This window comes from Lepisosteus platostomus, chromosome 3 (genome assembly GCF_059453375.1).
Source record: "Lepisosteus platostomus isolate fLepPlt1 chromosome 3, fLepPlt1.hap1, whole genome shotgun sequence".
NCBI lineage: Eukaryota > Metazoa > Chordata > Actinopteri > Semionotiformes > Lepisosteidae > Lepisosteus > Lepisosteus platostomus.
This window is the reverse complement of record NC_142613.1, coordinates 14,249,941-14,263,005: the sequence shown is the minus strand read 5'-3', so window position 1 is coordinate 14,263,005 and position 13,065 is coordinate 14,249,941. Positions and strand designations below refer to the sequence as shown.

General features: G+C 35.4%; 1 protein-coding gene across 1 annotated transcript; it reads right to left on the bottom strand.

Moving 5' to 3' along the window:
- Window positions 1-1,135: 1,135 nt before the first annotated feature.
- Window positions 1,136-10,498, bottom strand: LOC148674504 (uncharacterized). Its single transcript, XM_088624641.1, has 11 exons — window positions 10,388-10,498; window positions 9,971-10,006; window positions 9,362-9,670; window positions 8,522-8,839; window positions 7,609-7,923; window positions 4,816-4,866; window positions 4,229-4,321; window positions 3,737-3,761; window positions 3,363-3,406; window positions 3,200-3,234; window positions 1,136-1,621 (listed from the first exon to the last, which is right to left on the bottom strand). The coding sequence occupies exons 1-11, from the start codon at window positions 10,416-10,418 to the stop codon at window positions 1,496-1,498; spliced, it is 1,383 nt and encodes a 460-aa protein (XP_088480767.1). The 5' UTR covers window positions 10,419-10,498; the 3' UTR covers window positions 1,136-1,495.
- Window positions 10,499-13,065: the final 2,567 nt, after the last annotated feature.

Genomic DNA, 13,065 nt, shown 5'->3' with positions numbered 1-13,065 from the left:
AGTGATGACAACAAATCAGTGTTCATTAAGGTGTTCATGGAATTTTTCAGTTACTGCTCATTTTAAAGCTAGAAATTCAAGTTTATATGCAGGGGGACAACATGTTTGTTCAGATCTGTTCCTCTGAGCATACGCAGACGTCAAGCAATACTGTAGAGGAACAGCAGTGGTGGCATATCCCTTAATGCCTGGAATATCCAGAAAACCCAAGGAACTGCAGCACTTCTCTCCTGTTGGCAGGTTGAGTGAGCTTTAATGCTCTCTGCCAGCACAACATGGCCAAAATACAGTATTCTTTCCTCAACAAGCTGCATGTTTAGACATTTTCAACAGTTAATAATGAAAATGACAGCATCTGGAATGACCCCCTAAAGCAACTGGTTTTTTAAGCAAAATCATAATAATGTTCATACTGTATGTATCCTAGACAGTAAATCCATGGACAGACACCTGAGGATTTTTTTTTCCACACATGTCCTGTGGCTCCAACAAGCTGGCAAATGTTCATTGATCAAGGATTTCTATTACTAGCCTTCACTGTTTTCCAACTGTTTTGTTTGTTGAAGATCAGGTGAAAATGGACATGGTAAAACATTAAGAGTTCTGAGTGTTGCTATCCTGAATAAAATTGTGGTACAGTATTTCAACCACAGTGTGGTTTTGCAGTATCTTGCTGGATAATCGTTATATCATTAAATTGTATGCTTTCAAGAAATACTGTAGTTCCTGAGCTACAGCAAAGAAATGTGCCATCCCTAGTCTACTTTTGAATATAACTGCTGATTGCTGATGTTTTACATTCTAAAAGCAATTTCTCTCACTACCACCTACAAAACTGGAATCAATTCTTCAATGATAAAGATTCAGATATGGGGTGCTATCTGCATGGGGTTTTTATGTTCTCCCAGCAGTCAATGCCCACAGTTCAGAGACATACTGTACCGGTAGGTTAATTTGTTTCTGGGATAATTGAGTGTGTGGGTGTCTGTGTTTACTCGTGTGTGCCCAGCATTGGAGTGGCATCCCATCCAGGGTGTATTTCGGACTTGCACCCATTTCTTGCCGGGATAGGCCTCTTGAATTGGATGACACACTTAGAAGATATCAGGAAGATTCATGAAAGAAGAATTGCTGCTTTGCTTGTAGAAATATGCATTACTTGTTTATTTTTATTTTTTTACTAAAATTATAATACAGGAAATACAATACATTTGCAATACATTTCTCTGTGGAGATAACTGTATAAACAGTTTCAATTAATTAAATTATTCAGTTACATAATTAAGGGATTTGACAATATAAAATTAGGAAGACCAGTGATCCTTAAATACCTCAGCTGACTACTCTATAGTAAAATACTTTAAATTTGTTCTTAAAGAGATTGAGCTGCTGTTTCATTTTGGACTGGTTTACAAGCATTGTCAGTATGTGTTTGTTAATACAGATGTTGAAGACATGAATCTCTCCTCTTACACTGTCTCTGGACCACTGTATCTCAGTGTATCACCACAGCGGCATACTGTGAGTTTTCAGTGACCTGAATCACTGGGGCTGTTATCTTCTGACGTTCAGTATGCATCAAAGTGGAATAGCATACTTCATTGTCTGTGACATGCTGTTTCTGTAAAGAAGAGTAAAATGAAAAATAATGTTAAAATACAGCACCTCTATTCAAATAAATCAGGTAAAATTTGCCTTGATTATTTTGTCTTTCTAGCTATTTTGCTGTTCTACTGTCAAATCTTTGAGGTTGTCAATGTTACCAAATAGTTCTACTGTACATGTGTCTGTATAGAAACAGTTTAGAATTGCAACCACAAATTTCATTTTAATATTAGATGTGATGAATGTTACTTGTGTTAATTGCAGCATTGTTTAAATCTTTTGTAAATGTTAACATTTAAAAAATGTGACTTTTTTATGTGTTATGGGTCTCCCGATGCATTCAAGTTAGGTACCCCTACACCAAGTGTGGGACTGTTTACCCACTAGTAGAAAATGGGTTTGGTTCATCATGAGACAGGTTAGTTTTACTCTACTGATGATGTGTCTTTGTGATAACAATCCTGCTTAGTAAAAGTAGAGGCACAGGTGCCTGTGCTTGGCTGAGGAGCCATTGGTACAAAGCTACCACCTTTGTGATTAAGATTGAACTCCTCTAAGACACCTTAAAAGGTCACCAATAATTCATCCTAAATTATACTAATATTGTACACTAAGTTTTCAATGTCTAATGTATCCACTAATGGCTCAAATACAATGTACAGAACAGCATAATTTCACAGGCTGAGATGCTGCCGGGGGACCACAGGAAGTAAAAGTAAAGTCGCTCACATGTCACTGCAAGATTATGTGGCACTGGTTGACAGTTATGAATCATTGCATATGCTGCATTGGGGTTTGACCTCCTATGGTGGTAAAGGATATTGATGCAATACATCATGCCATGTGGAGTATTACTGAATTGAAAGATTAAGGGATTACTTTGATGTTCTTGCACTTGTACAAGTTGGTGGATATCAAATCTCAAACTGTGTTTATTATTTTATAGAGCGGTGAGATCATCATCATCACCAACAACAACCATGACACTGTTGCCATCTCTATGACTCAGCTGATCATTCTTGGGTTCTACTGTGTCACAAAATGAGTTACAGAACTAGAATTCATGAAAGCTTAATATGTAAAAAATACTGAGTTGTCTAACTCCTGTATTCAATCAGGTCTTTAGAACTTCTAATGGCACTTAAATGTTTTAGTTTGTGTAGCTGTTACTGTATGAATGCAATTCTTCAGGTAGTCCTAATTATGTTAATAGTTATTTTTTATTTATTAAACACAGTTGATTAGGTTGTTTGATAAATTATAGCACTGTTGACATTCAGAGATGATGTGTGGGTCTTAAATAACCTAGTGAATTTGTATTGCAATATGTCTGCCAGCACATGTTTGTGCATCTTTACATAACATAACCATGTTTAACCACAATTCTTACTTATCACCTTTTTGCCATTTCAAGGGTAGCAAGTGCATACAGTAGGTGAGATGTGGTCTTAGACATATTCTGCAGACACAGCAAAAACCACTTTTAACTGTATACTGTAATTAACTTGTTGGTCTGTCATAATGCTCAATTACTGTAGGTATTAAATACACATTCTTGAGTGTTTCAAAACATGTCCTTTGGTGATATTTTTACCATGACTCTCTGTTGTCCTTTATTAATACTGGCATCTGTAAAAAAATGAAAATAAAAAAGCATAAGAAAGCTTCGGAAGATTTGAAAGCTGTGAAGAATATCTATACTTAATTACTCTCCTTATATCAGTTACCATAATTCTGTAGTTTTCACACATACTTACAGACAGTATTCTCAAGATTGCTGTTTTCATGCTGTTCCACATCCCTACGGGAGATAACAAACATATTTAGGAACAGAGCCCATGCAGACAAGCTCATGAATATCCAAAAGTGATACATATTTTGAAAAATCCCAACGGGAATCTTCAAAGATGGAAAAAAAATCAAGCAGTAGTCACCTTTATATTATCTGTTTACAATAAAAATGTGTTTTAGGTAAAAGTATACATAACACACTGTACATTATTTGCATGCAAACACAATGTTAAAAAAAATGTTGTAAACCAATTGTTTTGCGATATTACTTAAAAAAGATATCAAGGCAGTGCTATTAACACAAAAAAAAGATGGAAGGAGTTGAGAAATGTTGACTCACCTTTCACTGACATGTTTGTTTCTCTCTGATAAATAAAACCAACAAACAACCTGAGAAATATTGTCCAGTGCAGTGAATTTAAGTTTTTTTAATTAATAAATTCATATGTTATCTGGTATTGTATATGATATTGGATGGTATAATATGCAGTATTTTATTCATTAAAATAATTCCAAAGTCTACTAATTTGCAGTTTTGTGGGAATTTTATCATGTTAAATAGTAAAGAAAATATGTGTTAATTATATAGCTCTGATCTAGTATAAACAGAGAAATGAGGTTCAGCGTAGACCAAAAAGCCTTCTGGAGTAAAATAGATTAATCTGATCAACTACAAAAACATATTCTTTCCATCTCACTGGCAAAACAGTGACAGATTATTTTGCTAGGAACTACATCATGTTTAAATGAAACAGCTACAGTATTGTAGGAGTTCAGAAAACCTGTTTTAGGAAGAATGGAGTATTGCTAATGGAAGACAAAATACACATACTGTGCTGGAAGAAGACACAGGTCAGAACTAGCATTGGAATCAGGAAGGATAATCCACCAACAGCTGCCCACTTGACATTTTTTGGAAGATGCCCTGCAGCAACAAATGGAAAAATTTTTTTAACTAAAGCTGACAATGTAGCACAATGAAAAATAATATGATGTTGTTTTCATCTACTGTAGGTACTGTAGATGATCCTCTAGATAAACGTTCATGTTCATTTCCATAATCTAGAGTATAATTACTTGGCTTGGTTTCCACATCTTTCTCTGTAGATGGATTCTGGAGAATCGGGTTGTTTAATGGACGTTGCACTGAAGTGCTTGATACTCCAAGTCATGTACTTTATTAAAATAAAGAGATGCTGGTTTGCAAAAGCAGAAGAAATAATAAAACGTCTCTGGCATAGGACAACAATTTTGTGTAAAGGTATAGCATTCTTGCTTTTCTGTACATATAGTAGAAGATGTCCCTGTGACATATTCTACTATATGTACAGGAACAGGAACAGGAACAGATGTACAGGTACAGGAACAGGAACAGGAACAGATCATCATGGACAGAGAAAATTCATTGTGTGAACTCACAATTTCCTTTTATGATTCCATTTTTATGAAGTTCATCTGATTTGGTAACATCTGGAACAAAAGGTAGACAGATTTGTATTTAATTAAAATGCTATACAATTTTATTCTGTTTAGACTTTTATTTATCTGCATACATGTGTTGCTGGAAAGTATAAAGTTTTATGAGTCATTTTGAAGTGGGACCTTGAGTAGACCTTCTTCCAGCAAGTTAACAGCATGCAATCAAAAATAACAGGTCATACTTTAGGTCTCCATATTTATAGTCTATAAGTAGTTTATTAATACAGTATGTTATTAATAGTACTATATGTAAGAAAAGTACATAGTCCTAACCTCAAGATTAGGGCCCAGGCTATTTTAACTAGATAAAGATGAGGGTTTTGCTGATAACATCTACAGTAGTTAATCTACAGTATAAACATATTATTACAACAGTATGTTGTAAACTCATTTATAAAACATGAGTAAATGTCATTTGCAATACCTAATCCAATGTGTTGCCAAATATAATTCATATTTTATAACAAAGAAGTTGCATGTCATGTAAAATATCATAGAAACAGAACACCCTTCAAACCTGAATAACATACAGACTTACAGTAGAATCTTGCATACTAGTAAGGATACCAAAATAGAATGTTTATCAACAATGTAAACACTGAAAAGAAAATTGGACTGAGCTTCAAGTAGTATCTGTGAAAAAGACACTGTACAGTGGGTGTGTATCTTGACATTGCTTTTGGATTCTAGACAATGTGGGGATGAAATAAAAAATAGAGTAGAACAGAATACATTGAACAGTAGAAAACAAAAGAAAAAATAAATGAGGTGTTTCTGTGGTACGAGTTGAAAATAAAAAAAATAAAAAAATAAAAACACATATGGTTCAGGATATTGAGGTAAAAGTCCTTTTTTTTCAGCTGGTGAGAAATAAATGTACCACAGTGTAGTAAAACGTTTGGATTCACACATTTCCCTGCCACTCAGTGATTGGTTAATCTATTTTTAAGTCCTTTCAACTCACAGATTGCTCCCTTTCACACTTCTGTCTCACATGTTTGTTCATACTTTTGTCTCACTACAGTAACTCCATCCATTTTCACCTGTTTCATTTGTTTTCCCTTGCCCACCTCCCTCCTCCTTATTCTGCCCCTGTCCATTTTAGTTTTACACACCTGGGGAAGGTGTGACAGCCAAAACTGTCCAGTATTTGAATTTTTGCAGTGTGGAATTAACCTTTACTTCTTTCTTATTCTTAAACAAATATCAGATTTTAATATTTGTTGTGTTTATTGTAGTATATTATCCTAGGTGGGTAGCTGCTTCGGCATGCTTAGGCTGTAAAGGAACAAGTAAAAGGTTCATTCCATGCCAAAAAAAGAAAACACAACTTCACACCCGAAGAAGGCTTCACAGCCAAAACGTTGTGTTTTCTTTCTACTCTTTTCAGCATGGAATAAACCTATTACTTGTTCCTGTATATTATTCTATAGTTAAACAGTAAATTGTAGGTATCAGCTAATAGTATATAAAATTAACTAGAAATTAATTTCATACAAATCCATCTTTATCTTTATTTTATGTAAATTAAATGTAGCTCTCTAACACCATAAATTATAAAAATAAAAACAATATCAAATAAAAAAATTAACCTTGTGCCTTTACTGCTCATGCACTGATCACACTAACTTACATTACTCTAACAGTAATGTGCAAACCCTTGCAAAACAGTTCCCTTCTTTGCAGTCATCCCAGTTCTGTTGAGTTAAATATGATACAAATTTTTAAATGTATTTTAAAGTAAATATTTTTACTCTCATCTTAAATGCTCAAACGGAACAGTTTCATGGTTAAAAAAGGGTAAATGTCAGAACAAATTGCTTAAGCAAAACCAGGTCACAGGTGCAGCTGCTGGTATTCTTTGTGGGCCAGAAGTCTCAAACCAATGACCAGTCACTATATGTCCCATGACATGTTTCCAAAGAGAAGGGTTTCCTTGAATTTAATTGATGAAGTAATTTCTTACTTCGCAACCTGATCTGCTGTGAGCTGGCAATACAGAACAAAATGGCTGCTGCGCTTCAGAGATGTATGAAATGGGTCCCCTTCTATGACTAAAGTGCTTGAGGATTTTTTGGTTTGAAAAACTGTAAACATGAAAGGGTCTATTATCATAAAACGGTAGCTTTAGCACTGTATATACAGTATACAGTACAGTACTTGAAATGTTTGGAAACGCTACAGAGTGCCAGGGCAATGGGCTATTCAAAGACCATTTATCTTTGGTCTAACTTTATTTGGTCCATTTATCTAACTGTTTAGTTTGTATGGAGTTTACTGAGACCCATAATGCTTAGAGAAAAAGACAATTTATTAAACAGTCCTTTAGAGGATACAAAGTTATGCATGAGTATTTTTTAGTTGGAATCTAGAGAAGAAAATTGACAAAATGTTGATGTTTCATTCAATCATTGAACAATGAAAAGTTTGTTTGCAGTTAGGGATTTTCTTCTTCTTATTATTATTATTATTATATTTATTTATATGTATATTACATATATTATATTTATTGTTTTAGTCTCTTTACAAGCTTCCCTGAATTTTTAATCTTATGGTACTAGAAGGGTTCTGAGGAGCAATGTTGTTAAATATTGGTTTGCATCATGGTATTATTCATTTTTTTAAGTTTAATTCGTTTTCTCCAGACTACCTGTGCATAGTGTACTCAATCTTTAAAATACCATTAATGACTGAACAAATGCATGAAAGAACAAGAACTGGTTTGTTTCTTACCTTCCACCTCAACAGTGATGTTCTTACTGCGTTGTGAAGTTGATGTTTGTCCCAGTGTACCTAGTTCAACAGCACAGCTCAGAACAACCTCAGTCCTGATCCCAGTCCCACTCTGTCCCAACAGCTCCTTCCCAGACAGAGTGAGGAAACAGACTTTATACTGCTCCCTGAATGGCACTGATCTGAAAGGAGCTTCACTCTCATCAGTGTAGAAATGGCAACGTGTTCCTCTCTCAGCTTCACAGCGAATTGTAGCGTTCTGGTCTGTGTTCATACGTTTCAAATCCATATCAATTCTAAGACGTCCAAACTTGGCTGCGGGAATAAAAACGGATGTATCTCATTAATCAGGATAAGAAATGATTAATGATTAAAAAAAGGGAGGAAAGGAGAAAGAAAACGTGATTTTAAACAATGTCACTTGCTTGAGTGGGAAGAATCACCATCCAATCACTATGTATTTCTGTGATTTTCAACATTAGTTACAATTGGAAATTGATTGGCAAAACTTTGCTCAACTGTTCAGAGCTGTTTATCAGATTTACCCAGACATTTCTGGATTAATTATGTGACTGAAAAAGTACAGTAATTCAGGCAGGAGACCTCATCAGTAGTTTCTAATCAGATGCCGAAGCAAAATTACATGGAAAAGTACATTTTAGATTTATAGTTCACACAAAAAACTCACAACATATTCAGTACTTTTGCATTTTTGGATTAATCTACCAATCAGACAAATGTACTTTCCCTTTCGAAAGATAATGGTCATCATTAAAAATAGATTACTACATCTTTCCCTGTTTTAAATTAAGATAATATTGCCATATTACTTCCTATTTATACCTGTATTATCTGATGTATACATTATATAAGCAAAAATAAATTAAGAAGGAATTAATTTGGCTGCACTTACCCTCCACCTTGATTCTGATCTTCTCACTGTGAGATGAAGTAATCATTTGCCCCTCACTTTCAAGCTCAACAGCACAGCTCAGACTGACCTCTGTACTGATCCCAGTACCTTTCTCTTCCTGCAGTTCCTTCCCAGACACCCTGAGGACACACACTTTATACTCTTCCCTGAAGGTCTCAGATCTGATATGGTTTGGATTCTGATCAATGTAGAAGTAGCAGCGTGTTCCTCTCTCAGCTCCGCAGCGAAGTTTAACATAGTCCTCTTCATCAATGTGCTTGCGGTCTACTTGAATTTGAACCTTTCCAACGCTAAGTGCTGGTAAATTATATGAGATTTGTCTCATTAATAACCCTTATGTTTTATTATAGATACAGTCTAAATCACAATTCTTTAATCCTTTAGACAAGCTACATTACACTGTCAAGCGTCCTTTATAAATATTATATTATATACAGTATCATAATATACTGTACCAAGATGCATCATTGTAATCCTATTCTCAGATTACATCTGAGGTCTGCAATTATTCATTATGTTTCATGAACGTTACAGTCTAAAGGACAATTCTTCAGTGCTTTACGGAGTGGAGCAACGTAACACTGTCATATGTCTTTCGTAAACACTAAGAAATATTATATAACAGGAGACACCATTTTTTATAATGATTTGTCCAGATTACATTAGAGGAATGCAATTATACATAACAATTAATACTAAGACTTTTTCACCTAAAAAATAAGAGCACAGCTCCACGTAAAAACAGAAGTTGATTAAAGAATAATTCTAACCAAACACTTTACAGTTCTAATTTTAGAAATACCAATAACGATGACTTACCAACAACCTCTATTTTTTTTATTTCACTCTGCTCTGAGGTAACTGCTTGCCCATCCATCATCAGCTCAACAGCACAACTAAGAAGCACTTCAGTTTTATCCTGAACAGCTGTCTTGCCCAGTAGATCTCTCCCAGTCATAGAGAACTGACAGGTTTGATACTTGTATGGTGCTGATCTCAAAGGAACTGGGCTCTGATCAGTGTAAAGGTGGCACTGTGTTCCCCTCTCAGCTTCACAGCGAATGTAGACACTTTCCAGTAAATTGATAGATTCTGGTTGCACCTCAAGAATGGGCTGTGATAGTGAAACTGTTGAAAACAAACATCTAAGAATGTTCTCTGCTTCAGATTCATAAAAACATAGTCAATGATTGTAAGCAGTCAATAAAATATTTTCCACAGTAGGTATATTAATATCTTATTCTCCATACCTATGTTATGTGTTGCCTATTGATTCTAGAGGCAAATTACAATTTACATGTAGTTATTACCTCCAGAAATTATGGAGGACAAAACTGAGATGACTGTCTACATCTACAGTATGTAGAGTATGTAGATGTTTAATATTTATAAATATAAAATAATATGTAATTTAATAACATACTGTACCTGAGTAACCTTGTCTCACTTCAACCCCAACCATAACTGAAGAAAAAACAAAGCAATAAAGCAGTTAATGGTCAGATTAAAATTTCAAAACCATACAGTGCAAAAAATTTGAAACATTAACTAAATATTTAATTTCTTAATTAAAAAAATAAAATAGAAAATATTTTCTCAAATCGAACTTTTGTACGTCTCTACTTTTCAACGATTTCAATTGTTGAATGTATTCAAATTCAAATGCTTTTAGTACAGCAACTTATTTGTTTTATTAAAAGATTCAGGTATTTTGTGATGCATTTCATATTATTCAAAAAGCTGGAAAGCTGGATGTTTGATTTTCCACTATAAAGCTTATGCTGTGTTAATTTGTAAAAAGTCCCATTGTACAATGGCAAAGAGAATCAAACAAATAATACTCACTTAATGTAAGAAATGACAATGAAAGAATCATAATCCTCAGGGTGTTAAGCAAGAGATGCACTTATGTTTGAGACTGTACAGTATAACTTTGCATGAAGCAGTGCACATCTCACAGGAAACGGAAAAAAAAACCCTTAGAAAAGCCCTGCAATGACGTGCAGGCTTCATGTGTTGTCCTATGTTGTCTTTGACTCTTGCAGAAAAGCTGGTCAACACATTTGGGTTTTTTTTTAGAATTGGTTAGTGCTAGCCGTACTCACTGGGGTAACTAAATCCACACTTCCAATATGTTCAGAATTCGGCAGACAGAATCCTGACCAGGTTGTGTGCAAGCGATCACATTTTGCCTGTCTTGGAGTCCTTGCAGTGGCTTCCTATCAGGTTTCGAGTTCTTTTAAAAATCTTTATGATCACCTACAGTGCATAAGGCTTTACTTGGCTTGGCACCTCAGTTCCTGTCTGACTTATTATCTTACCACTCCCCACCTTGAAACTTCCATTTTCTTCTGACTACAGTCTTCCATATGTTACCCAAGCTCACTTACATACTATGGGTGACAGGGCCTACGCTTGCTCCTGTACGTCCCAATAGTCTGAAATTCTATCCTTAAGGATATCAGAAAGTCACTTACCCCTAAATGCATTTAAAATTTCAAAGCCTTTCTTTACTTAACCTGTGTCTGCTCTGTTTTATAACATTTGCTGCACTTCTAACGTCTTGTTTTATATGTTTTATTTTGTAATTTGCTATCCTTATAACAAAATTATCCTGCAGCTAGGATCACACCTTTCCCCTTCTCGACAAACTAATTTTCTTTTAAATTCTCTCTATTCATTGTAGGTTTAATTTCACACCTCTCTTCACCTATCCTGACTTTACACTTCCTGATTGGCCACTCTGTCTGTCCCCTGCTCCCGCCTCCTGCTCCTCCTCTCTCCCAGCTTTTGTCCTCCTGCTACATTACCTTTGCTTACTGCCCTGTCTTTCTCACACCTGAAGAAGGCTCCACGGCTGAAACGTTGTGTTCTCTTTCTTCTCTTTTCAGTGTGGAATAAACCTATCACTTGTTCCATTGCAGCCTACGCATGCTGTCGCAGCTACCCACCTGAACTACTTTATCCTTATAACTGTTTCTATATCTATTGCAAAGTGCTTTGAGACGGTATGTTTGAAGACTATATAAAATAAAGTTAATAATCATCATCTTCATCTTCCACTAAGAACTATAATACAGTAGAAAGCAGCAGATTGATTGAGACAAAATATGCAAAATACATTAAGAAACAAATACAGGGAAAAAGAAACATAACAAATTCTTCTTGGAATGAACTTGCTATGCTACTGTACTGTATATGCAGCAATATTAGGAATTCACACTCACTCAGAAGCCAAGAGGGTAAAGATTTTAACCCCTTTGCTCTTCCTGTTCTCCTACTTAAATCCACATACAGTACACTGTAACACTGTGTAGATATACACTATACAAACCACTGACAAGTGAGATGCTACACACTGACAAGTTGCAGATGACACCATATACTGTACAAGACTACATACAACCCAGCACATATAATGTAGAATATAATGTAATATTATGTAATATAATATAGAATATTTAATGCACAGAAAAATCTTTTTTTTACATTTTGAATCCTCGTTGTTTTATCTTAGTTTATGCTGCATTTTAATCTTTTAAATTTCAGTGTTTATTCATATTCTTTTTGCTCCCAGTTTTCTCTACTGCTTCCCATGAAGTCTGCTCAATGTCTGTGAGATCCTCCATCAGATAAGACCTTTGTTTGTTGGGGTGTATATTAACTGTTTCTAGTTAAAATGTGTAAATGGTTGTTGAATACAATAGTCACATTAGCTACATTTGTTTGACCTTCCTCCAACCCTACCTTAAGGTGAGCTAGGCATTTCTCAATTGCCACAGAAAAGTGGCCTGTTCTCTTTTGGAAATGAGAATGGATAGTAGGAGCCAGTCCAGTATCACCCAGTCATACAGTGCCTTGCGAAAGTATTCGGCCCCCTTGAACTTTTCAACCTTTTGCCACATTTCAGGCTTCAAACATAAAGATATAATTTTTTTATTTTATGTGAAGAATCACCAACAAGTGGGACACAATTGTGAAGTGGAACGAAATCTATTGGATTTTTGAAACTTTTTTAACTAATAAAAAAATGAAAAGTGGGGCGTGCAAAATTATTCGGCCCCTTTACTTTCAGTGCAGCAAACTCACTCCAGAAGTTCAGCGAGGATCTCTGAATGATCCAATGTTGTCCTAAATGACTGATGGTGATAAATAGAATCCACCTGTGTGTAATCAAGTCTCTGTATAAATGCACCTGCTCTGTGATAGTCTCAAGGTTCTGTTGAAAGCGCAGAGAGCATCATGAAGAGCAAGGAACACACCAGGCAGGTCCGTAATACTGTTGTGGAGAAGTTTAAAGCCGGATTTGGATACAAAAAGATTTCCCAAGCTTCAAACATCCCAAGGAGCACTGTGCAAGCGATCATCTTGAAATGGAAGGAGTATCAGACCACTGCAAATCTACCAAGACCTGGCCGTCCCTCTAAACTTTCAGCTCAGACAAGGAGAAGACTGATCAGAGATGCAGCCAAGAGGCCCATGATCACTCTGGATGAACTGCAGAGAACTACAGCTGAGGTGGG